This window comes from Anneissia japonica, unplaced genomic scaffold (assembly GCF_011630105.1).
Source record: "Anneissia japonica isolate Jap-2015-1 unplaced genomic scaffold, ASM1163010v1 scaffold287597_len576451_cov177, whole genome shotgun sequence".
In the NCBI taxonomy this organism is placed as follows: domain Eukaryota; kingdom Metazoa; phylum Echinodermata; class Crinoidea; order Comatulida; family Comatulidae; genus Anneissia; species Anneissia japonica.
The window spans coordinates 155,527-182,317 of record NW_022745867.1 but is presented as its reverse complement, the minus strand read 5'-3'; the positions used below and the strand labels follow the sequence as shown (position 1 = coordinate 182,317).

Below are 26,791 nucleotides of genomic sequence, written 5' to 3'. Positions count from 1 at the left end.
AGTATATATATAGTAAGCCATAAACCCTATTATAGAATAAAACCTATGTTTTATCAGAATTCCATGCTCACTATATTTTACGTTATCTTGTCTTCTGTGGTACAAGCCTATCTCTTCATACTCAACCCAATTTCTTGTTAAAGAGGATAGACTTAATACTAAGGAACTATGGCAATGTTGAGTGTTATAAAACAACCTATATAGTACCTTGTTTAATTACAATTTAAAAAATGTATAATTTTTGTTTTAATTTTTAGGGTTCTGTCAGGCTGGTGCAGATATTCGCCTAACAGAGCTGACAGAAAAATCTATTGATCTTCCGAAAGGTTTCATTCTGGTTGGGACTAAGTCACCATACTTACCTGAGAATATCGTGGTAGCTGCTGTTGATGCTAGGTTCTTGCCTGATCCTAACACAAATCTAGCTCTACTGGGTAGGTTACTTTTCATTGATATTACCTTTTTCCAGGTCTATATTACCTTTTTCCATTTGTTTATTTGATATGCCTACTAATATTAGTAAAAATGTTATATAACTTATTTAAAGTTAGCACACCACTGAAAATTTAAAGTAACATACAGTTTATAACTATGATTAACACAAATTAGAAGCCGTCGTTAGTGATGGTGATAGAATGCCTACTTTCTCATGGCGTATCTTATATTCATTTAATACACTTTGGTCAAACCTTTAACACTATTGATCCATATATTTTTTTTGCTAAAAATACTTATATTTTCTGAAAGCAATTTAAATAATAATAATACAAAGACTAGGAATTATATTACTGAAATATCCTTTATTTGGGAAGAAATGTTCTTTCTCATTTAAAGTTGAAAAAAAACAATATTCAAGTTTACATGGCAGTATATCTTGAACATCTGGAATAATCTAAATCTTTATCGTCCGTAAATGAAAATAAGTTTTTAACTTGCAGTTACTTTTTTTTTATAGGGTTCAGTGGTAACTGTGTCGGTTGTGGTGAGAAAGGATTTCGCTATTTCACAGAATTCTCTCACCATATTAACCTGAAGTTGACAACACAAGCTAAAAAACAGAAACACCTGAAGTATTACATAGTGAAGAACAAACAAGGACAGTTAGTACGAGGCCCAAATATACCATGGAAAGGTTAGTGATATTACACTTGAGAATGTTGTGATGTACATTGGTACGTTGACATTAGTAGCAATATCGTAGGTCATACGTTGGTCATGTGATTACATTAGCCAATGACAAAATGAGTGATAATTCTGTCATTTGGCTAATTTGATCATATACCTAATATGTGCCATACAATCAAATTGGGGAGTATCAAGATGAGTGGTCTTCCTATTGAATTTTACTATGTTGGTCATGTGATTAAATTAGCCAATTACAGGATGAGTGATATCTTGTCATTGTTTTTTTTTTTTTATCATAACCACTGTGTGCCATATGATCAAATTAGGGAATGACAAGATGAGTAATCATCTTGTTGGATTTGGCATATGTTGGTCATGTGATTAAATTAGCCAATGACAGGATAAGTGATACCTTGTCATTGATTTTTTTTTTATCATAAAACCACTGCCATATGATCAAATTAGGGAATGACAAGATGAGTGATCATATGTTGGATTTGGCATAATGTTTGTCATGTGATCAAATTAAGTGATTTTCATGGATATGTCCTATGCTAGTTGCGTGATCAAATTTGTCGGTGATGAAATGAGCGATCTTCTGGATGTGCCGTATGTTGGTCCTGCAGTTACTTAGCCAATGACTGAATGTGTTAGCTTTTTGATGGATGCTGCATGCATTGACCATGTGATAATTTAGCTAATGCCATGGTAAATTAGCTGAGCGATTGCCAAGAGGTAAACTTGTTCTGCTTCAGTTTAAACCATACCTGCGTGGAATCAGATCCCTCAGCTCCTTGATTAACCTGCATACGAAAGTTAGGTGGGATAAGGGATACTTGTTATACTTCTACAAAAGAAGTATAGGAAAAGAGATCTTGCTGCTGTATGTGGCATATGCAAGTCATGTGATTAAATTAGCCAATGAAATACAGGTTATGTGCTAGATCTACCGTATTAAATTCAATTACCAATGACAGGATGGATGATCTTCTGCTGGATGTGGCATATATTCTATGTAATTAAATAGAAGTGGCAGGACTAGTGATATTCCTGTTGTATTTAATTAACCATTGGCAGGATAATTGATCTTCCTGCTAGATGTAGCATGATATTGAAATATCAACTGATAGGATGATTGCTTTGTCTACTTGATGTGGCATGTCCTGTTCATTGTGGTTGATGTAGCAAATGAAAAAAAGAATTAACTTACGGTTCAATTGACATGTGTTGGTAATGTAATCATTGGCTGATCTTGGGAAGAGTGATCTTACTGGATGGGATGTGCATTGACAGAGGTACCAATTTGGAAGAATTCACTTAGGGAGGTCTGGTTAATTAAGCTTTTTTAACCCATCTAATTTTATTTGGCCACCCACGGTGATATCAATCGGCCCTGACTTGACACGAGGCAATTGATAATGAAATAATATAAACGTGCAGTTTTTATAAATTTGCGGGCGATTGGTTATTTTCCGGGAGATTCTTGCTTGAATACACGAGGCTGCCCCGATTTTTGGGAGACTCCTGTGACTTGCTGGTGGCTTCGGACCACTGCATCATCATGTCATCTTGGGATCAGGTTTTATGCCTATTTGTTATAAACTTGTAGCGTATAGATCACACTGTAATATGCTTTTTTCAATTTAGCACTTGAATGATCTAACCTATGCTTAATAGCATTGCAAAAAGGAAAATCGCAATTCATTCACTCTCCAAATCCAGTGAGGAAAGATTCGTGAAAAGAATGCATGGTCATCATTAAAAATCTACAACAAATATATACCTGTACAAACATTTCTTAACTTGCAGAATGCATTAAAAATCTACAACAAATATATACCTGTACAAACATTTCTTAACTTGCAGAATGTCGGAAGAGGAGTTATTCTTCATCAGGTATGGGATATATCAGTAGCTCACCTAATGTCACCATCGGTAACCAAACGTCAGGTGAGTTCAAATGTCATTTTGTTTTTCTTATCCAATCACAATGTTAGAGAGAACATCAGTCTGTATCATGGAGTGTAATAACTAACATGAAGTCACCTAAACTACTGAATAAACCAAGTGTGTTTTTTATTGTTTATTTCTGTTTCTTTGAAATTCTTGTTCAGTGTATGGGTTGTATAATCTCAAAAAGAATCCTATATTATCTTGAAAATAATCCTACATGGACCTCTTTTTGAGATTACTTTTGCAAACTGAATAGGGGGATTTCAAGATGGGCTTCTCAAGATTAAGCACACAGGGTTCTATTCCAGGTTTCATGGTATTTTGTTAATTTTAATTTTAAAAAACCTGTTAAATGCTTAATATGTTAAACCAAAGATGATTATATAGAAGATGATTTTTTAAAATTTTAATCTATAGACTTTAACTAAAACATTAACATACCAAAACTGCTACAAATGAATTCTTCTTACAAAAAATGTATTTAATATGTATTTCAAAACATTTTCTGCATTATTGGGTACAGTAGATATGACTGGATATACAAGTCATGATTCATGATATAAATCCTTCATGTAATTTAATGAGAACTTGCTTGCATAAATTTGGATCTTTCTCTAGTTATTGTTTCAAGATCATTAGCCAGCCAATCATCAGCCATTAGCTACCGCAGCAGTCACTACCCCAGGTCGTCACCCTCGACAACCATTAACCATTATGCCATCGGATTGAAGTGCGAGAGTAACTCCCCGATGGGCCAATTGTGTCAGGAGAAACGAGGCGCATCGCCAAGTGAAACAGGTTCGGCGCAACAGCCTTTGAAGAAAAGACATCGATTTCATAATATGGATGGAGACCGCCCTCATGTTATTCGACCAGGTGATCAATCAAAATTGGTTGGCCTTCATATTGTATTTTAAAGGAAAGATGAAGAAGCAGAAAACAATAAAGTTTAATAAATAATAATAAGTTGTTATAGATTTCTAAATACCATGTACAGTATGAAAACGGTCAATGTCATAAATTCTTGTTATATTTGTTATATAGTCTTACATTAATGAAATAGATATTGTGTTCTCTAATATTAAGTGGATACCTTAGTTAAATATATAAGTACCGCAGGTCTTCTGGTATAAGCCATCCGAGTATAATCTATGTCACTATAGCCAAGATCTATATAGCATTTTGACTATACGCCTACTATTAAATCATATTAGTTTGTTCTTTATAATGGATGTGTGTATGAGTGTCCATTATTGTGAAATAAAAAAAAAAAAACATTTTTTTTATGTTTCAGAGCCAATTTCACCTAAACACCTAGCATCACACAGTTTGCATCCACCAAACTTTGTCCCTCCCCCCGTTACCAGTAGTATGCAGGACACATGTTTCGTACCGCCAGGCTTAGCCGAAGCCTGTGGTGGTCGTGTGATCATTCTCACGTGCAGCGGGCCGACACCGCTTTTCCATGGTAACGTAATGGACATCATGCTGAGCCCGATCTTTAGAGATTGTCTGAAGACTTCGCAGCAGATCCCACACAGTGTGGTAGAGAGTCTTGGATTAATAGGGATGCAGAACATGAATCTTGAAACTATGGTTCTCGTCATGGTTCAGTACCTCGTACAATTAGGTCAGTTCACTTGTAATTCTTCATTAAATTGCCATTCAGACTTTTATTGTTTGTTTTATGTTTTACCTATATTTATACTTTTATGCTTGTTTTTAAAATATATACATGCTGAACCTCTAACCTATATTTGGCTTTTGCATGTAATTGTTATTCATTAAATACAATCAATTTTTGTCTATCCTTCTATGCTGTTTAAAATATGAACATGCTGATCTTTCTGTTCTGTGATTGGCTGTATAATGCTTCCTTATATTCAAGGTACACATTTAGTTACTGTTTGTTTTGATTATGATTAAAGATGTCACATTGCCACTTTAATTCATCTTTTTTTCAGTTCTCCTTATTTCATGTCTATTAGTCATGGTTGACTGTGAACAATGTGCCGATGTCATAATATTTTATTAATTACAGTTTTCTCACCAATTTGCCACAAAAATGAAATAAATTAATATGTTTTCTAAAATTTGTTTTATCTTAATATTGAGTAATTCTATACCATATTAAACCTTATGTTAATTCAATAATAATATTTTGCATTGCATTTGTCTATATGTTAATTTTGGTTGAGTTTTGTATATCGCATTAATTATTCATTTTTCGCAAATATTTGTGTGTTTTAGTTCATCTTTACCAAGATAAGTGTCCTATTTGCACACACTATACATTATTGATATGTTGACAATATTACCACATCTAGCCTTTGAGAATTGTATTATTGTTAAAAAAACTATGGCCAGTGAGAAAAAAATATTTGTTTACTGTCTGTCTGATCTGAAAGAAAATAGAGTGGGCAGGTAAAGCATATTGAGTGGGAAGGTAAAGAACATACGAGTGGGTGTGAAAGTGAATTTATACATAGTGACTTGTGTACATCCTACACAATTATGTTTGGAAACATGTTTTATTGCATTTTGATGTTAATTTGATAATACATTAATTCATAGATTATTATAAAGTTATAAAGAATCTGATGTTAAATATTTTATTGTATACGTATGCATACTTACTGAAGAACATTAGTAGGTCTATTTATGAGAACAGTAACAGTTTGTAGCTTGTATTCCTCAAGCGTAGTAGCTATTCTATAATTGTATATATTTGTACATTTATTTGTCTGGTGAAATCTTAAACTCCCAGAATTAAGTTAAAAAAATTGTTCATTTGAAAAGAACATCCCATAAGAAAATATCAACTTATAATATGATACAATTCGAAACAATTTTTTCTTAAATTACCCAACAGCCAATTTAGGGTCTATGCGAAGAATTTAGAAACTGTATTATTTATACATCTCTTTATTGGAATATTTAATGTTTTTTAGGTTAACTTACCAGAGATAGCATTTTAAGTAATTGTAGATATTATTTTATAAATAACAAATTATATTACTGTATTATTAAAATTATTTAATTACTAAATAGGTGAAGAAGCACCAAGTTGCGAGGAGTTTGAACTTGCACTGCTGAGGGCCAGGCAGGAAACAGTTATCAAGGACCTAAATAACCAGCATAATATGCCACAATTCACCACGGTTGCACCTCTGCAATTACCGTTGCTTGCTAAACTTGCCGTCACAGGATCTAGTGGTAGAGTCAGCGTTCATGTTGCTCAAGTAGGTTATATTATTTTTGCTGTTATTGTATACTTTCCCTTATATTTTTGCTCAAAATCCAATTGTGATTAGTACTCACTGTTCACAAGTTCAAAATGGCCAATCAAAATCATGAATTGAAATGCAACATCCAATCAGTTTCATATTCGAAAACAACATTCATTCAAAATCTGGAATGCGCTTCATACAAATTCTGAATGGTTTGTATTGTTTACTTTTCCAATTTACATTCACTCTTTGTTTTCTGTTATATGTTTTTTTCAAAATTTTTGTGTTCATTTAAATTTCTTTTTTTTTTAAATTGTAGACAGGAATAGCTGATGGTCTTGCAGAGACTTTGAAATTACTACAGAAACCTTCACAAACAGCACAACGCCCTCTATACACCCTAATTATACATGTTTCCAGAATGAGAGGAACAGAATTCTGTATTGTTGTATCAGGTTTGTAGATTCAAATTTTCAATGTCATAACTGGGTACTGAGTTAAATGTTTTTGGTACTTATATAGCATCTTTTAAGAGCAGAATAGCATAGTAATATCTAGTGTGTTTAAAAAAAAAAATTATATTTATTTTGCAAAGATACCAAATTGTAGATTAGCATGTCAGTTGCCAATGTTATTGAGTATTCATCGACAGTATTGATATCTAGTGATAATTCCTTTTTCATAAGTAATAATAAAGAAAGAAAATGTTAGAATATACTATAGACATGTCAAGCAGGTAAATCCCATTTGAAATTAATTAAATGAACTCACAAAATTAATACCAAAGTAAAGAAAGTAAGTTTGTTTTATTTAGGTTCCAAACAAACAAGGTCATTGACGGAAGCACGTTTGACGGTAGCTGAGACTTTCAAAGAGATTAGCTATGAAATAATCACGGGCAAAATACAACTTCTGACCAATCACTTCAAGAAGAATAACATAGGTGAGTAATAGGTTAAACAGATTATCCAGTCAGATGTACAGGCTTGAATTTATTTAGCACCCAATTAAAGAGTCTCATGATACTAAAAAGCTGGTTTTCCACCAATCAAAGCGTCGGTTTGCTTCCTGAGCTCTGATTGGTTGAGCACGCATGCGCATGTACTGACACTTTCGATTCGCGCGAATGAATTCGCATAGTGGAGAACCGGCTTTATATCCGATTATATTTACTCGACTAATACAGCATCCAATCATACAATTACTAACTCAACATACATTTAGATTTTCATTTTTAAACTAAGCATCCAATCTGGTTGCAATCTCTGCCATCAGTAAAATGTATGGATGTATCCTGCTATGAAGACTTGTGCAATAATGTCTTACAGATGTAAACAAAAATGTACAACACAAAAAAAAACCAAAATGTAAATGATTAAAATGATACATTATTTTTGTTTCAACATATTTAGCATCAGAAGATTTGGACGTTCTTCTTGAGAAGTTTTCTGCGAGGCAAGACAAAGTACTGCTACCATTCAACGGTGACAAACTTTGTAGGATTGATCCTTCATCTGTTACTACAATGAAAAGCTCCATCAGTAAAGGTTCTTCACAATTCCTTCTTTTTACTATAAGTTGGTTTTATTAAGATGAATATAACTATTTTTTCCGGTCGAACAGTAGTCAATTTGTCTGAAGAAGAGACCATATTGTCTGATGAGATGTCTGAAACTTGGTAGAATAGAATAGACTTTACCATGTGGTCAACCGACAAGTTTTAAGAAAGTATGAAGCAAGCAATTTTATTCACTATATTATTTGTTCAAACTTTATATTGAAATATGTAGATAATTTATATAATTGGGCATAACATTGATTGCTGCCTATTAGTAATGTTTTTGTTTGATTATCATCATCATCATCATTATTATTATCATTAGACTGTGTTCAAGAGACAGAGCTTCTGACACCAGTCCAGATTGCTGTTGCAATGAGAATCCTGTCCCAAGTGTGTGCAATAGCCGACTCGGACCATTTGGCTCTGGATCTTGGTCGCTTTACTCAAGTTGAGCTTCATGTTATTCTACCAGCTTCAAATGTGCTTTACCATCAAGTCATAAGAAACTTGGTTCAATCAAGTAAGTAGGTTGAAATATAAAAAGTGAGTATGTGCTATAATTATATCAAGGTTGGCTTAAGCCAGGTACTGCTTGCGCCCGACATTCACAACGCCACAGTGCCCAGTATGACTGTCGTATGATGCGGTAAGTTCCCAGCTTTAGGTGTTGAAGGAGACAATTGTTAAAATTTTTATGGAAAATTATTTTAATTTGAATAGCAAAAAGTGGTTAGCTTTTAGAGGCAAATAAAGAGCAGGTATTTGAAGAGGAGAATATAAGTTTTGGAATTACAATGCCATAATTTTGTATGTCAAATTTCAAGGTTTTGTAGGATGCGATTTCAACTTAATGAAAGCATATACACATTGAAAATTATCTAAATTATGAAAATTATACTTCTCCTGTTGTAGACTTGTTGTCTGATCTTGAGCTTGCCAATGACGTGACTGCTAAAGTAGCAGAGAAGTTTGTCATAAAGTGTGATGCCACGGCTGGAATGAAAGAACGATTTGAAACGCTACTAAAAAATGTTAAAGAATCACCATATACACTGTTTGTGGTCGTGCACGAACAAGCACATCAGTATACACACAGGTGAGCCATCATTTTACCCCTGGACCATTACTAGAGGCCCTAGTAAGCCCCTGCCAAACTTCTTATACAGGTTGGCATATGTATGGAGTCATCATTGGTGATGCCTGTTCATTTTAAAGTTGTATCCTGATTATAAGCATACATAATTATGTTTCAACGTGTGAATCTAGATATAATTGAGACTATGATATGACATCACAGATATTAAGATGGACAATTAATGTATTAACTCATAAAAACTCTGCTTAAGAAAAGAATATTTTTATTAAAGTGGGTACTGTTTGAATTATTTAATTCAGGGCTCAGCATGGGTCAAATACAACCGGTTCAAACAGCTTTCTCCACCGTAAAGAAATGATGGATGCTCAGAATGTGTTGATGTTGCTGGTCAGCCATACACCATACAACCTACAGACGCAGCGATCGCTCATCAGTCCGCAAAACGAAATCTGTATGCCCACGTCAATGGTACAGGTAAGAAACCACCTGTGGCAGGAATGTAATAAATTCATATTGTTATCATAATTACAGTCAGAATGAATTAGGTTGGGTAAATTATAAATACATAAAATTTCTTATTTCAGTTGGCCATTCTGCCATTCTCAATTGCTGTCTGGCACTATGCAGAAAAAAAAAATGAAAGGTTTTCACTACACTACACCTGATGATTGATTGGGCGAAAACTCATGAAATTTAAATTTTTTTCAGTCATGATAATGCTACAAATTATTTTCTCTACTTGTATTTGTATTTACTTACATATTGACTCAAAAACTCTTGCATTCCTTTAAAGATGTTAACAATTGTGAACTTGATATAGTTTGTATTTGTTTTTTAAATATTGTTTGTTATCTTTCCTAGCCTGGTGTAGAACCAGAACAAATATACTTTGGCTTGGAGCAACTGAAAGCCACTTTGGAGTGGAGTAATGAAACTCCTCATTTACAGACAGACGAATGCTTTGAAACAATAGCTACTGAGCTGTGTAGGAGGTAATTCAGTTCCAAAAAATATTATTTATTAGTTTTCAGTTATTACTGATTACATATTTTTCATCTACGTAGCACTCTGTTTGGAAAATGGTTGTAAATAAACAGACGGCTTCCCGACTAACATTAATAAACCCTTATTCAAATTGGAAAAAATAAAAATTAGCCGATTTTAATTAAATATAATATATTTGTAAAAAAATTGATAGTTTTAAAATAGTAGTGGTTTAATCATTAATCACCAGATATCCCAAGTTACACAGTAGTGTGGTACGGACATACCTTCTAGTCCGGCAATATTCTGCTGCCTTGATGTCCCTGTCGGGAATTCCAAGCCTAAGCACCTGCTCAACGGCTACAACGCTGAAAATGGTGCAAGATGTGGTCACAGAGCCCATGAGCAGCACTTGCGGATTGGGACCTTCTATCATACTCCGTGTTCAGTCGCCGCAGCTTGCTATTTTGGCGCATGATAAATTGCGCACAGTTCGTGACAAGATGGGTCTGCAGTTCCGTCTGGATATATTGCTGTGTAGTGGTGACCAGGAAGTCATTCTGGATAATTACTTTCTGAAGCATCTCCAGGTTTGTTACATTGGTTTATTAGCCTTCACAGAGAATTTATCTTGGACTCTATTTTAGATTAATAATATTTGGTTTCATTTGGTTGTGTTTGTTACATTTGCTGAAATCTAAGTTATAAGGCCAAAAAAAATTAATTGTTTGTTTGCCCTTCTTTTTAAAAAAATGATAGAGACGGGTGGAAAAAGTACTTTTTTTTTTATTTATTTTTTTTTTTTAAGTACTCATCAGATGGAATGAAAACAACCAAAAGAGGCTTAAGAGTGGCAATATCTTACATCAGACAACAACTTCGGACTAATTTGTAGGGCATTTGACAAAAAATAAAGAAAAATTCACTCGCATTTTTTTTTTTAATTTGTAAAGAAAAAAGCTCAAAAAAACTCTTAAAAAAAATTTTTTTTTTTCTGCCCCTATTTTTTCCAGTGAGTTAGGGGCGGGTGAAGAAGGAGAGCAAACAAACAATTTTTTTTTGGCCTAATAATGGTTCAATCTTGATGGAGTGCATTTTGCTACAGCCTCAATGCCTCAATGCACTTTACATTAGAAATAAAAATCAGGAATTAAGCAAAATATAAGTTAAAAAGATGTGTTTTGAGTAGTTTGACTGTGTTGATGTTAGTAGCTTGTTGAATTTCGGTTGTTAAATTATTCCAAAGGGCAATCAAGGCACAGAGAAATAATTGACTTCTGAAAAACTGAGTTGAATGGGTGGACAGCGTGTGTTAAAAATCTCTGAGGAGGATCTCAAGGTCTTTTAGGGGCATATAGGTGGATGAGTTCTTTAATGAAATAATGAATATTATAATAAGATGCTAAAATTAAAAATGGTCTTTAGGAGCACCATACAAGTATCTTGGGTTTCTCCATGGTGAAGCCGACTCTTGACTTTTAAGTTGGTTCGGTCAGACTTTTCTTCTAGGTCACATCACTCATTACCTCATTAGATACAGACAGCCATATACAGTATCAAGTGGGACCTCCTCAAGAAGTAGTAACAGTCCTTTAGCGCTGTAAATTTTTAAGACAAATACATTGCAGTGAAGCTTAGAATAAATGCTCTTGTTGGAATTCATTTGCAGGCTGTCAGAGGTGGGGGAAGCAGTTGGAAACCACAGACATACAGTGACCTAGACGGGTTACCATGCATCATGGTGGTCAGTGGAAAACACACATCTGGTGAAAAATACCCCAGGTAAAGTATTAAAAATCAATATATTACTATTAATTAAAGAGTCTTAATTATTGTATGTCGTTAGCTCATATTGCCTGGACCTCATCAAGTCTCTAGTGCAATATCAGGAATAACCCTGTCTCAAGCTGTAGCGGAGATCTTTAGTTGTATAGTTTTCACAAAGCCTCATAATAAATAGCTTGTACACCATCGGTGATCACTTGCACCAGATGGATCTTTCAGTTAAATAATAAAATCTGTTTCAAGGAATATAACCCTGATCGTCGTTTGTCTGTGTTGCAGATCTACTCGTTATGTTGACCTTAGGCTTGTGAACCATGGTCAGCTGAACCTAGCCAGTCTTGAAGAGGAAATGGGATTGGCCAATCGTTACATTAGTCCTGACCTCCTGAAGGAGGTCATCACCGCAGCTGAAGACAGTGATGATGAAGATGAGGAAGACGACGATGACAACGAAGGCACTATAGATTATGACATTGCAACTCCACCATCAATTCCAATTGAAGCAGCCCAGGATGATATCAGTGTCAGCGTTGAGGGCAGCAATCAGATCAAGCCAGCAGATACAACAGTACGCACGCCTGGAAAAGTTCCACATAATGATATCCCACATTCCACTACCGTACATCAAGCTCCATCACCAGGCAGATGCAAGAGCCCTCTAAGTTCTACGCAGGAGATAGAAAGCTCAGATGGATCATCCATGGTCACCAACTGTGTGTCCTCGGCCTCCAGTCCTGTACCGCATTTTAAATCAAAATCGGAGCCAGACGAGTCTAGGGAAGTTGGAAGAGAGAGCAACCAGGAAGAGGAAGGTGGGGTAGAAGAAAAGAAACCTGACAAGTTACCAACTGTAATTGTTTCCAAGACAGTGTATAACAAACTTGTCAAGGCTGAGGTATTCTTGATTAAATTCTAGTAATTGAAATAAAAGTTGGTACTTACTGATTTGATAATTGAATTTATTAATTGTGTAAACATTTTGCGTTAAAAAAAATAATTGTTTACTTCATATATGAAGATGGAGAAATTGCATGAATTTTTAGCTCCTGATCAGACTCCACACCAATTTCAAAAACTGTTCTGTGATTTTATTTCTAGGGTATACCATCAATATCAACAATACTGCCTTCAGCTGATACCTCCTGGACAAACAGTGTGAGACCACCATTAGTGACTGATACACCAGAAGCCAAGAGTGCTCATTTCCGTATGTGGACTGAACCTAACCCACATTACTATGACTTGGTAGAGCCAAAAAGTGCAACCAAGTTCCACCCACGACGATTGTTACTTTATGGTCCACCGCAGGTAGAGAAAGCATTAGTTATACTCAGTTGTGTGAATTTTGTCTAAAGGTCAACTCAGACAGCGTCGGCCGACGCAACCCGACCCGATTTGTTGTCGCGTTGGGTCTGTGTGAGTTCAACGCAGACGCGATGGTTTGCGTCGAGGGCAGTCGCGTCGTAGAATATTAAACATGTTTAATTCTCACGACGGCTTAAGACTGTCCCCGACGATAAATCACATCAGGCTGCGTCGGCCGACGCTGTCTGAGTTGGCCTTCTTAAGGCCAACTCAGAATATTAAACGTGTTTAATATTTCTCACGACGGCTTAAGGCTGTCCCCGACGATAAATCGGGTTGGGCTGCGTCGGCCGACGCTGTCTGATTTGGCCTTAAGGGTTTATGCTAATAATTATATCATTTTGTTCGTAGGAGCTTAAACAGCAGTGGAAAGAAAAGGCTGTTTTGGTTGGATTCTCAGCCTTATAGATGGCAGTTTGAATCCCAATTCAATCATTATTGAATGGCTGGATGACCATGTTAAAATAAGCTAACTTACAGTGTTGGCAGATTATGAAGTGATGCTACGTTTTTAGCCTATAGTTTCGAAATGGAAAAAATAATTTAAATCTAAAAATAGTAAAAGTAACACCTTACATACATGGGTTTCTGGGGCCTTGTTTGGGTAAAAGCAAACAATATAACTATTTCTAACTATAGAGTAAATGTTTGTCAATTAATTTTTAATAGCATGTTTGTTATAAGTGTGTTGCTAATGTACTCGTAGTAAAAGAAAACTAAGACTTATTTATTGTAAGAGTGCATTAAAATATACAGTATTTTTCTTTTGCAGGTCGGTAAAACTGGAGTGTATATACATTTTGCAAGGGTTCTGTCTCGAATGCTTGTAAGATTACAAGAAGTGGAGGTCCTCGACCAGGAGGAGATAAATGAGTCTGCTGGACAGACTACAACTTTTGATCCAGTGTCGACAAGGTGGCCAGAGTTTGAGAAGCTCAGTCAGATGCCTTTTGACCGCGACCTTCATGCTGGACACTTGAAGTATCATAGTCCACTATGGAAAAGAAATGTTCAGTTTGTTGGTAGGTGTACAACTGTTTATGTGTTCAATTAATATTTCCTTTATCTTTCATGGAGGTGTCTCTCCATTCCAAAAGTTATTAGCTATTAATAATACATTTTTTAAATGTATCATAATATTTATTTGAAAAAATTATTTATTGAATTTCAGATGGAGATGCATTTAACAAGGAAGTGAACACAACATGTACCATGCTTACAAAATACAGCGCTCACAATGCATTTCATCGATGTGAGAAGTGTCAGCAGCATATTGATGTGTCGGCATCTGAGGTAATTTTCTGAGTATTGATTTATTTTTTTGGGGGGGGGGGGTGGCCTGTTCCCCCACCCCTAGATATGCCACTGTTAACCCTTAGATACTAGTCTCCCTGTAAATATAGACCACTTTTTGGGACCAGGGTTTTTATGGTCTTCAGCAGCTTTGGTCTTTAATTAGAAACATTAGTCTTATAAAAATAAATAATTAGTCTTTATGAAAATAAATAAGTTTACTATTTAGGGATTGATTAAATCTTTTATCATTAATTTTATTAACTTACCTAGTGATTTTAAATTTGTCTATATATTTGTTTTTTTCTGTATTTGTTTTAGATTAAGCATTCTATCGTATTTTGTAAATCAGTCATTATCAATTTTATTGATGCAACTTCTTGATATTTTATGCTTGTATCGCATAACAGGACCATATGTAAAACAGGCTGGTACATCCTCCTGATATGTTATCCTGTATAAATATGTTCAATAAATAAATAAATAAATAAAAGATAGACATTCATTTGGGGCTACACAAAGGTGGTCTTTATTTGGAGGTGGGTGGCCTTTATTTGGAGGTGGGTGGCCTTTATTTGGAGGTGGTTTTTAATTGGAGGGGTATTTAATTAGAGGGAGACATGTATTTTACTATGTAACTTTGCTTTATTGGAACACTGTTCAAATCTCACCACATGTCGGCAATCCAGAGATACAAATAACATTCAATATTTCAGTTTATTTGATAATGGATAAGTGTCTGCTTCAAATACTTTTTACTAAGAATATTCTAGCAGTCCTTTTTTTCCTTTTGTTCTGTGTAGGTGAGGGATACCAAGTCACATGTATTTAACTTCAAGTCAAGTGCATTCACAGATGATTTTGAAATGCAGTTTATCATTCCACCACAACAAGTTAAGCACTTCATCTTCAATGAACAGACAAGAAGACTTCAGAGTATGAGGCTACCAACTGTAAATGACAAGGTAAGGAATTACCTGAAGAAGCTTCATGATAGGACTTGTCTGTAAATGTAGTTATATTATATATATTACAGGACTATATATACTACAAGACTTTCTGTAAAGTAGTGTCTGAAAATTCAAAACTGAAATTTTTAATTTACCATTTCAAGATTGGATCATTCTTAAAAAATATAAAATTTGTTGGAAAGAGGAAACATAATTGAACTTGTTGAAACTAATATTTGAAGGAGTGAAAGAAGAACATTTTTTCAAAGACTAAAATTAATCTGGAAAATTTGTACATTTCAATAGAGCAATAAACAATACTAAATAATCAACATCAACATGTTTTCTAGCATTAGGTTAACATGTTAAAAAATTGTGTGGATTAAAATATGGAAAAAAATCTAAAAGCAAATAGCCTATTATAAATATTTAATGTAATCTACAGGGCACATTCTAAATCAATTCTTTTTGTTCCTGTCTTTAAAATGCGCCTTAAAAATCTATCAATTGATTGATTAATCTACTTGTAATGGGACTTATTTCAATTTTGAAGGGTGGTAACATCATAAAGACACCAATATTCACCCCAACATTTGGGAGACCAGAGCAGGCGATGGTGAACCTTGTGCACGCAATGGACGATGCGTCCTATCTACAAGTGCTGGTCTGCAAACAGAAGGATGTAATGTTGTACGAGAAGCAGTGGCCGAACCGCATCATTCTTGTTTTACCTGCATTTGCAAATGAGACTGGTCCAGGTATGTAACTGTACCACATTAAGGAAACTTTTATTTCAAGATCAAACATGATTACACAGTCTATGTAGATAAAGTAACAGGCTGAAGAATGCTATCAATTTGAATTAAAAAATATAAATTTCAGATATTTGAAACAGGAAATTTTGTGTGGGCCCCTTAGGGGCCTGTGGCAGCAGCAGTGCAGTGCCAGTACCAACATGTATTAGATACATCATCTCTTATCCCACTAGACACAAACCCAGATGATAAAACTTAAAATTTAAATGACATTAAAGTGGACTATTAGCTTAGTTATTGAGATCGGGCATCAGAGCAGCACTTACTTGAGACGATCTTATTTTAAGATATTGAAATAGTTAGTCTATATTCTTTCTGATAAAAATGAAATATTTATTTTGACTCTAGGTGCAGCTAAGTTCTTCATTAAAGAGTTAGCATTCTACAATCTGCAGTTGGAAGTGTCACGACAGGAGGCCCTCGGTGTCCGTCGACAAGATGTCTGGCCCTTCATCATCATCATGGAGGATACATGTGTCACATGGCATGCTCACAACTTGTTTGAGTCACAAGAAGAGTGAGGGCGCTTTTTATTATTTATTCGGCATAATCTTATTTTTTGTATTTGTATATTGTTATTTTTGTTGATATTGGGCATTTAGAAAACACACTTCTTTGATTACAAATACCTTCAAGATAAGGTAACAAAATTAATGGATTTGTTGTCCCAAACATAAGATGTTTAGCTGATATTTTATAATAATATTTTTATTATATTTTTATTAATTATTATCAACAACAGAACTTTGACATCCTTGCGAAGTGTGCTACAGCATATTGAGGCAACCCCGAAGATTCAGAGTTACGGAATGCTGGGAGTGCGAGAGTGGAACTCGCGTTGGTCGCGAGAGCCACCGCATGAACCATTTTCAAACAGACATCTTCACAACATGGTGTTCATCAATGTTGACCTTACTCAAGGCTTGCAGTATGATCAGAACAGGTAAACAGAATCTACTTTATACAAGTTATATACACAGGATGTAATTTCTTGTTGAAGTGAAAGATGGAATTTTTCTTTGAATAAATGGAATATTCTTTACTTTATATAATCATAATGATTTAGTTTATCTTAGAGAATTAGCTTCAAATCAGTTTTCTTGTACAGTAAAACGTCCATATTATGAACGTCAATTTTACGAATAGTCGATTTTACTAATGATCTACATTCCTGATGACATCATCGTCAGCCAATTAATTCCGTAAAAAAAAAGTCTAATTGCGAACGTTTTACAATGTGATAATGTATATTTTTCTTAATAAAATAAAGTTTGTTGTATTTATTAATAGTTCAATCTTTTCTTGCATTTGTGCTATAATAATCACTATATTATGTGATAAACATAACCAGAACAATTAACTACAAACTCAAGTGTCGTCGGATTGAGCGCACATGTTTACAATGACGAATAAACAAGAGTGTTGCGGTCAAAAACTTATTGACATTGTGAATGCTAGATGATCGTGAAATGCATGTAAGCAACACAATTCGGCGATCTAAAATCTAGAAAGAACATGACAGAAAGGTCCATAAAAAATACAGATGTTTAATAAGAGTTAAAATTATATTTTGTTAAGTGTAAGAATGCCAGCGATGACACTAATTTAGTTTTTATTGAAGTTAAATTCAGCTAGGCTCTAACGCGGTAGACCACGTTGTTGCACTGTCGGTTCGTGCTAGGCCTGGCCGCCGTCAGCCTATCGGCGCTCAATGGCAGAGGATAGCTAGGCCTAGAAAACTGACACCCGATCTAGTTTAAAAATTTTTCAATTTACGAACACCCCTTGGTAAAAAGGGGTACGTAAAATAGACGTCTTACTGTATTTAGTGAAAAGTCAGTAACAAATTTGTCATACATGTACATGCAGGACTTATACAGAGATTGTACAATTTCTACAATGTTTGAATAAAATTTGAATACACAGTTAAGCTTTACCTAACTCGAATAAATTCCAAGTCCATCTTATTTTACATGGCAAATAGTAGCCTGGGTTCCAGGCCCTAATTTTAGGTTACTCACTCTTTATTGCACTTAGTGCGCGCCATACCTAATTTAATTGGCGTCCCATACTCGATTTCTTTTTTTTCGAATTAGGGCCTGGGCAAACGATTCATGCGTGCAATTTCCCACATCAAATTTGATGTGGGATATCGTATGCATGACTGATTTTGTAAATCACGTGATTGGCTAACTTCATGCATATTAATCAATCTTGGTAAATTTTCAAAATTGAAGATGCGGATGTCTCGACTAGAACAAGCTAACCACTCCCTTTTGGCTACCTATACTTGAATAAAAACAGTTAGTATATAGTTCTGGCCTGCTGAGAACGACATGGACTGATAACCGTAGGCTATACTTAGGAAACTTGCTCACCGCTAGCTGGTACACAGATTTAGGCCTTTAGAGTAGAACATTGTTAAAAAGGTAGGCCTCTGTAAGTTAGAACTTAAAAATACGCCAAGCCTCTACTAGAGTCTAGGCTAGGCCTACTACTCAGACGAGGCCTGAGCCATCCTCCTGGAAAGTTAAAGTTTTGTTGTATTTGTATGGTATGCCGTCTAGGCTTAATTGTTTTTGCCATTGCCAAAATTAGTCTTACTAGGGTCTATTCTAAATATTTTAGGCCCGTTTTATTTGGGAGGACTATTTAAATTTAGTCATGCCTAACTAGTCGACGCAAGCGGCGAGTGACTCAGTTTCGTGGCTCCAAAAATATGAACATTTGATTGGTTGAAATTGTTTATTTCGGTCCGCCCATTTATCCAAATACGGAATATAAGATTACGTCATTCTTTTGGCATCCTGGTGCCTGACTTCAGTGTTTTACAAGTCGCTTATTCCGTCTATCTCTAAATTAACTTTCTCGTTGGTGGCGCTGTCCAGAATGAGTAAAATAATTTAAAAAAAATAAGAGACTTGTGGCAAGTCTAGGCAAATAGTTGTGTTTTCCATTAATTAACGATTTGCAAGTCAAATTTTATCTAAGTCAAACAATTTTTTTAGTGGCATTTTGGATTTGACCTGGGCAAGTTCAACTGTATATATAATTTATTGCATTGTACGAATGAATATATATATATATATATATATTTGTTTTATACACCTTCATCATCATCTACTAACATAACTTTTGCCTAAAAGTTCAGGTAAAACTTCATATGTTAACTACATGATTGGACCTGTATTTACATCGGCTATTTTGCTCCCAGGGATTATCTGTGTTTGTGGGATCAAAATTTCAATTGCTGAGTATTGACCTACATTTTCTTAATTTCAACTGAAATTGTGCAGTGAAATTTGTGAATAGAACATGAAGTTATCTAAACTGTCATTAGCAATGCATTGTACTTTATTTTCATTGAATTGAAGTGTTCATTTATTCCCATGTGACATGGTTAACCAATCACATTCCAAGTATTTAAATTGGTGTTCTTAATATCCCATATTTTTATCATCATGTATGTTATTAATCACTATTACAGGTGTATGTAAATTGTGGTGTGTGTTATAAATGTCCTTTGGGATGGGTTAGTAATGTAAAGAAACATGACAGAGATATGATTGATTGGGGATGTTTGGTGGTTGCTCAAATTAATTCAGTATAGGAGTGTCAGAATTGCTGTGTGTTTAAGCCTTAATATTGCTTCTGTGTCAACACGTTGTCAGCCATTCACAATTAATAGCCTTTCACTATTGCAACCTTCAAGACTAATTTTAGTTTTTTTTTTTTTTTTTTAAACAGATACTATGACCATGATATTGACTTCAGCATGCAGGTAGGCAGTGTCGGACTTACCACATGCTGCTTCAACCACATAGGTGTCCTCATCAAACATTTGCCAGGCCCCCATGAGGAGAATGCCATGCCAAAACCCAAACTCTCCGCACTTCCCCACAACTACAAGCTAGCTCGTCCCATATCGGTGAATAACTTTGTGTGCACACCAGACAGTGAGGAGTTGATTCCATTGGTGATGCGTCCACAGCTTCTTTTGGAGAGGTTCCTCAAGGAGGCTAGTGCCGAGATGCTGTTCTTGTTGTCAGTGAAGAACCCAGAAAATCCTGTCTTGTGTGTTGATTGCTACCATAATCTTGGGTTGTCAATAGCAGGTATAAATTCAATTGTTTGATTTCTTTTTTTCCCCCTCTTTTATTAATTAATTTTAATAATCTGTGTCCAGACTATCAAATTTTATTTGACAAAAAACATGTGACATGCCTAAATATGGTTAAAATGACATATCATGACGATATATAAGCAGATCATGACTATATATGGGCATCAATGAATAATGCTTTCTTCATAATGACAGTGATGGATGGGAAAATGAATCAATAGTTTTTTGGAAAAACAACTTGTCTCCCAAAAAATAACTGAAGCTTATGTAGTATTAAGTGAAAAAATTCCAATAATATGATATAATATTTAAAAATTATTTATTTACACTTTTTTACAGTTCATTATGTAAGCTCACGTAATCCGTCTTCTGTTGAAGCCTCAAAGGGCATTGAATACAGTGGACTAGTCCTGTACATGTGCAGCTCATACGTCACTGCAGATTTCCTTAAACAATTCAAGTTTATAAATGGTAAGAGTTTAAAAATATTGGACTAACTCACAGATCACAGAAAGGTCTTTAACACGGTCGCTGCCAGGAATGTGAGTCCCAGGTCTGACAGGTTCACTCAGGGCCCCAAGGATGCGAGTTCAGCACCTGTCGAAACATACTATTATTGGCCATATTCGACTGGTCGTTCTTCATTAAACCACGCCCACCCGGTGCAGTGGTAACATCCTACTTAACGAAGACGATCAAACTTGTAAATACTCAACAAAACAAAATGGCTGCATAGTTACCGTGATACACGCTGTGTAACCAAGATTGCTTCACGCTTGTGGCAGTATGGGTTTTTCATTAAAAAAAAATATATTTTCATCTAGTTATTGAATTCTTTTAGCCTACAATTATTTTTTGACTTCATGTGGGTAAATATTATAATTTTTATTTTCTTAAATTTAATCTAAATTATATTAACGCAAATGATGTTTCTAAACTCACCAAGTTTGTTTTGGTCACGTGAATAACTTAAAGCTGATTAATGCATTCTGGTTTACGTTAATCTTCGTTGTCAATGAAGTCTATTTTACAAACTAGTCGAATAAAAATAATACTCAATGAAAATTCGTAGTCAACAAAATAAACCAGTCGAATACGCCCATTGTATTGCAGATAAACTTGCTGGCAGTGATCACCAGAACATGAACTCCCACCCTGAAGTTTCAGGGAAGAACCTGGAATTATTTCAATTTAATAGAGTATGTTGGTTCGCCTTTCGTTACAGTTAATGAGAACGATTTTGATGGTGGCCCAATTTATCCCTTGTTTTATGGATGGAACTAGGAAAAAAGTATTGACAGTCAACACACTTTCATGAGAACTGTTTCTTGATGATAAACTATCTTTCTTGATGATAAACTATCTTTAATTTGTCATCATTGCTTTGTTGTGTTGTTTTGTGTGCATTTATGCTAACCTTTCCTTATTGTTCAACCAACAGGTGCAAAACTTTGTCTAATAAGCCTGGACCGCAACACACTACGTCGTCTCGTCGTCAGATTGGACCTCGAAGATCAATGGCAATTCCGATTGCGAGATGAATTCCAGACAGCGAATGCACGTGAAGATCGACCAATCTTCCTACTTACAGGCATACATGCTGATTAAATTAGTTGAGGTTGGATGTTATACAAAATGAGGCTGAGATGAAGCTAATTTGCATATATGCAGCGTAATCTTGATATATATTTCCTGGTGAATTACAAGCTAATAACCAGCAACAGCATTTGTAGACTGTCTAATGTGTTTGACTGTTCACTTGCTTATTCTTGTTTCAAATATCTTGTTATCTTGCAGTTGTTAATTGGAAAACCTGTGAAGATTCAAAAATATCTAATTTGCATATCAGGAATTTGATCACTTAGTAATAACATCCAGCAATTCCATCAATTTCTGCTAAACCTAAGCCATGCAACGAGCAAAGGGGGAAGTTATTCTGTACATGCTGAGGTTGAATGCCTCTTAAAATCTTGTCACAACTTTTTGGTGACAACATTTTAAAATATATAACTGACAAAAAAATTTTTTGATAACATCAATGCTGGGCTGTACTTGTTGTTTCAGTTGATTTTGACATTGGAATTTCAGCAAATGTAATGTTTAACAGATTGGAAATTGCTCCATGAACATTTCAACTGACAAATCACTGCTGTTGGTGATTTGTATATCTGGCTGCTTGGACAATGATGACCCTTCTTGGTATTGCTTAATTTCTTTGGAGACAGAGTATTATTAGTATTATTATTAGCTTTGCATATTTATTTACATTCATGCTTTCGATAAGATTAATTTGCATACAGGTGTGCTTACCTGTGCAATATGTGTGTTACACATTTATGCTGTATTGTGTGAGGGTGTTATATTGCAGCTGACTGCCTCTGTGTGATAGGGCATCTGCACACATGCAACAATGGGATAATAACAGTAGTGTTACTCCTTCCATTACATGATGCATAATCATCTGCCTCTTTGTGAGGGCGCTATATTGCAGCTGACTTCCCCCATGTGGTGGGGTATCAACACACATGCAACAATAACATAATATAGCATTATACATAGTGCATAATACATTCAACATTTATTCACACTTAAAAGTCAGTGTGTAAATACATTTATATATATATTTATATAAACTATCTCTTTAAAATATTATACTAAAACATGTTTGAGTCGATTGAAGTTTTTATTGTAAATAGATGTACAATATGTGATAACCCACCCTCCAGCCTGGTAATGTTAAAATGTGTCTATTTTTCTTAGCTTTAACTGTTGGTGCTATATATTGAGTGAATTTAACTTTTGTTTTCCACTTATTAGAAGCTTGGTATATATGAACAAAACTCAAAAGTATGTTGTAATTGGATTTTACAAACAAGTTGTAACAAAAATGGTTTGTTTTGGAAAATGTAATAAATCTTTTGAAACATGTTATTAAGCTTTGGAAACATTGTTACCCAAACCTTAACATTTGGAAATGTTAGGAAAACATTTTTGGGGGAAACTGAGATGAATGTATCCAGTGATAAACATTGCCTTATTTATCTTCAATACCAATGTGGGGTTGACATAATTATATCAAAATGCTTAATATTATTAAACTGGATTATTAAAAAAATGTATTTTTTAAATTATGAATTTTGATTGCAGGAACTATTGGTAGTTAAGGTTCATAAAATTTACATTCCTTATTACGTTATGACATCAGTAGATCAATAAAATCTGGTAGTTGAATTCCAAAATTTTTAAATTTGTCATGTATACACTGGATATTTAAAATGATGTGCCCATAAGCACAATGAATAACATGTATGAAAAAACAATTTTTTAAAAACAGCCCACCTGTATTGGTATTGGTGTCGGATATTTTGTTCAAGTGTCTATTTCGTGAATACTTAACTGGATAAACCAACTAATTGACATTTAGGCGTCTCGTTTGAGACTCCTTCTTGGGGTGGTTTGTGGGGGGGGCCTGTGGGGGCCGCCAGCTCCTGCGCGTCCCGCTCATCCTGACGCCTAAATGGCAATTAGTCAGTTTATCCAGGTCAGTATCTCACTCATAGACTACCAACATTATGATTGATTTGTGTACTTTGAATCATGAAAACATGAACATTTTAAAGGAATAAAGCAATAGATACAATAATTGTTTTTTTTTTTTTTTGCCTTTTAGATTCTATTACATCAAAAAATATTAAGGATTTGAAAAGAATTCATGTAATGTAATTTGACTTGAATTTCGATATGAATAGAATTAAATTATCTATAAATAATTTTTTACGATTAATCGCATGTGGGTGGTCGGCTAGGGCAAGTTAGTCCAGACAAGATTTGTTTCCAAATATATTAACATTGTCTTTTATTATTATCATATGTATTATATTGGATAAACAGTTGTTGGGATGTGCTTATGAATCATGTTTAAGATTATAATAATCTGGATGGTTGCCCTGAGCCAGTTGTGTCAGGATTTGATTGCCTGAATATTGTGATCTGGACATTAGAAAATTATATTGTGGAATCTTACGTTACACCAATAGTTTCACTTTGGTTTTATTTACCTCAGAATGGATTTGGACATTAAAAGATCTAATAATAAACACATGATTTATTAATTAATAAGTAAATTATTTATCTTTTTAGCCTAGCTTGAATAGATTCATCTTAGTAAAGTTAGTACAAATTTATAATGTCCATTTATTTACAATGTAATATATTTTTGAAAGAATTTTGATACGGGTAAAATTATCAAATTAGATATGGTTGTTGTGTGGACACTTGCTCATTTTGTTATACACATTATTCCACAATTAACCATTTAATGTTGTGCTTTCCTAAATAACTCTTTCGTTTTTGTTCTTCCAGGGTGTAAATTTTTACATTATAAATGAATGAATGAATTACAGATTTTTTACACTGACTTGCACCTTTTTATATCAACTACTCTATTAGGCAAATGGAGTAGGTATGTTTCAATAAACTACTATATCAACTTTTATTGTTGGAGAAACCAAGGAATAATCTCTGTTGTTAATTGGTCATTATACCTGGACAAGTTCACAACATTTTTATTATGTAGAAATTCAGACAACTGGTGTATTTTCTGTAATAATAATATGTTTGTGATTTCAGTTTTTATATGTGTTTTTTTTTTGTTGAAAATCCTGTCACCTTTTTATATGAATATGTTTTTAAGTAAGCCTTGAAAACATGCTTTTAAATGATACATTTATTTTGCACAGTCTTCTAGATTCATATACAAAAGTATTATATAATATTGTTGTCATGCTGTAAACATTTTGCAGGTAAAAGTAATATGTATGATGTGTGTGTATGCAAGTTGGTGCTAGAATGAACAATATACATAAATTTACAGATATAGAATGATCGAAAAGTGACCAAACTGTATGTTAGATATAGATATTAGTACATTTAAGTTGTACATCAGACAATTTTTTCTCTTTGTTCTATTTTATCCATTGATAAAATATGAATTAATCGTTTTTGGTTTTTTTTTGTAAGGTCACCACGATCAAAGATATCAGTATTAAGTAAAACTGTTTGGCTAATATTATCATAAAACAAAAATGAGTGTATTTTATAACCAGTTTGTTTAAAATGTATAATAATGGTTTGTGCATACGTGTATACCCTGCGCATAAAAAAATGTGATTTAATTATGACAGAAATTGTATTCGCTGTCACATTTAACCACTTGGCGTAAAAATGTATGCATTGGATTAAATCTGATAGCAATTTAAATATGATTTTGTTGTATGTAAACAAGGTCATGTGTACAGTTTGTTTGTTCAAGGTCATCCTCACAAGGAAAGCTGCATATTTGTATGGTTTTGCAATTTAAATAATTGCTATGTGGGGTTATACAGCCTATTGTACTTGTGTATTTATTCTAAAGGAAAGGTAAATTTTTAATTATGAAAAATAGGAAATCTCATTTGGGTACAGTTGTTTATTGGACAAATTTTCTATTTGACAATCAATTTACTGTCTTGAGAAGACTTAAATCCTTTATATTTCATCACACAAATACAGCTCATATTTTTTTTTACAAAAGGAATATCAAGTTAATGAAAAGTTTCATAAGATGTTGGGGTATTTTTCTTGACTACTACTGTGTATTACTGCATTGAGGGCAGTATTAATCTCGTTCAAGTGTTTTCTATGAATTTTTTACTGCTATCATGTCTTGTAAATATAAAGCATTACAAAAATACACCCTCAAGTATTTAAGAATCTGCGAGCATTGTGTGCAGCTGAAAATTTGTTTTGTTGTTTCAATAATATGGTCAATTTAAAATTCATGTATGAATGGTGAATAAAGCAATTATACAAGTGTATAAACAGGGTAAAATATGATGCAAAGCCTTGTCTGATGTGAGTGTATGGCGAAAAAAAGCTGTCTGCCTTTTTTTTTTGTGAAAAGTTTTTTTTCTTGGTGCATATAAATATATTTCGAATATTAGGCAGCATTTTGCACATTCTTTTAATTCCGAGTGTGACGTAGTATTGTTACAGGATTTAAGACAGCCATGTTGCATAATCTTGAATAGCTGTTAATGGAGGTGTGCAACAATCATACAAGCCAGCTATTAGCTTTAATGAATTTGCTTCAAAATAGGTCTCCCTCCAATTAAAGACCACTTATGGGACTGGGATTTCCGTGGTCTTTAGAAGCTTTGGTTTCTAATTAGAATAATAAAAATAAGACATTTGTTAATTTTGGACCACAGAAATTAGGTCTTTAATTGGAGGTGGTCTATTATTGGAGGGGTCTTTAATTAGAGGAAGACTTGTATACTGTACACACTTTAACTTAACCACTTTGAATGTGGATGTTCCAAAAGTATGACCATACAGTATTACAATACAGTATTTGGGAAATATTTTTGATTATAAACAAATGGACAAAACCGGTGTGATTTGACACTTCTCCAAATATACATGAATATGTGAAGAAACTAATAAAGAACAAAGCTGCCATTATGCTAACATT

The 26,791-nt window shown here is 34.1% G+C and overlaps 1 protein-coding gene across 3 annotated transcripts in view; it reads left to right on the top strand.

The window, feature by feature from the left end:
• LOC117120066 (GREB1-like protein) overlaps positions 1-26,791 on the top strand; it is a 56,370-nt gene extending 29,579 nt beyond the window's left edge. For 2 of the 3 annotated variants that reach the window (XM_033265074.1, XM_033265073.1), the window contains exons 4-29: positions 258-434; positions 956-1,132; positions 2,992-3,075; positions 3,697-3,954; positions 4,373-4,708; positions 6,130-6,320; positions 6,628-6,763; positions 7,123-7,251; positions 7,721-7,855; positions 8,192-8,389; positions 8,782-8,965; positions 9,265-9,439; positions 9,827-9,957; positions 10,200-10,539; positions 11,619-11,731; positions 12,014-12,629; positions 12,833-13,042; positions 13,872-14,121; positions 14,271-14,392; positions 15,196-15,357; positions 15,896-16,100; positions 16,506-16,674; positions 16,900-17,100; positions 19,905-20,272; positions 20,620-20,751; positions 21,722-26,791. In XM_033265074.1, the coding sequence (XP_033120965.1) occupies positions 258-434; positions 956-1,132; positions 2,992-3,075; positions 3,697-3,954; positions 4,373-4,708; positions 6,130-6,320; positions 6,628-6,763; positions 7,123-7,251; positions 7,721-7,855; positions 8,192-8,389; positions 8,782-8,965; positions 9,265-9,439; positions 9,827-9,957; positions 10,200-10,539; positions 11,619-11,731; positions 12,014-12,629; positions 12,833-13,042; positions 13,872-14,121; positions 14,271-14,392; positions 15,196-15,357; positions 15,896-16,100; positions 16,506-16,674; positions 16,900-17,100; positions 19,905-20,272; positions 20,620-20,751; positions 21,722-21,888 (5,366 nt within the window). In that variant the 3' untranslated portion in view covers positions 21,889-26,791. The remainder of the gene's footprint in view (positions 1-257; positions 435-955; positions 1,133-2,991; positions 3,076-3,696; positions 3,955-4,372; positions 4,709-6,129; positions 6,321-6,627; positions 6,764-7,122; positions 7,252-7,720; positions 7,856-8,191; positions 8,390-8,781; positions 8,966-9,264; positions 9,440-9,826; positions 9,958-10,199; positions 10,540-11,618; positions 11,732-12,013; positions 12,630-12,832; positions 13,043-13,871; positions 14,122-14,270; positions 14,393-15,195; positions 15,358-15,895; positions 16,101-16,505; positions 16,675-16,899; positions 17,101-19,904; positions 20,273-20,619; positions 20,752-21,721) is intronic. The other variant, XM_033265075.1, reaches the window with a different exon arrangement.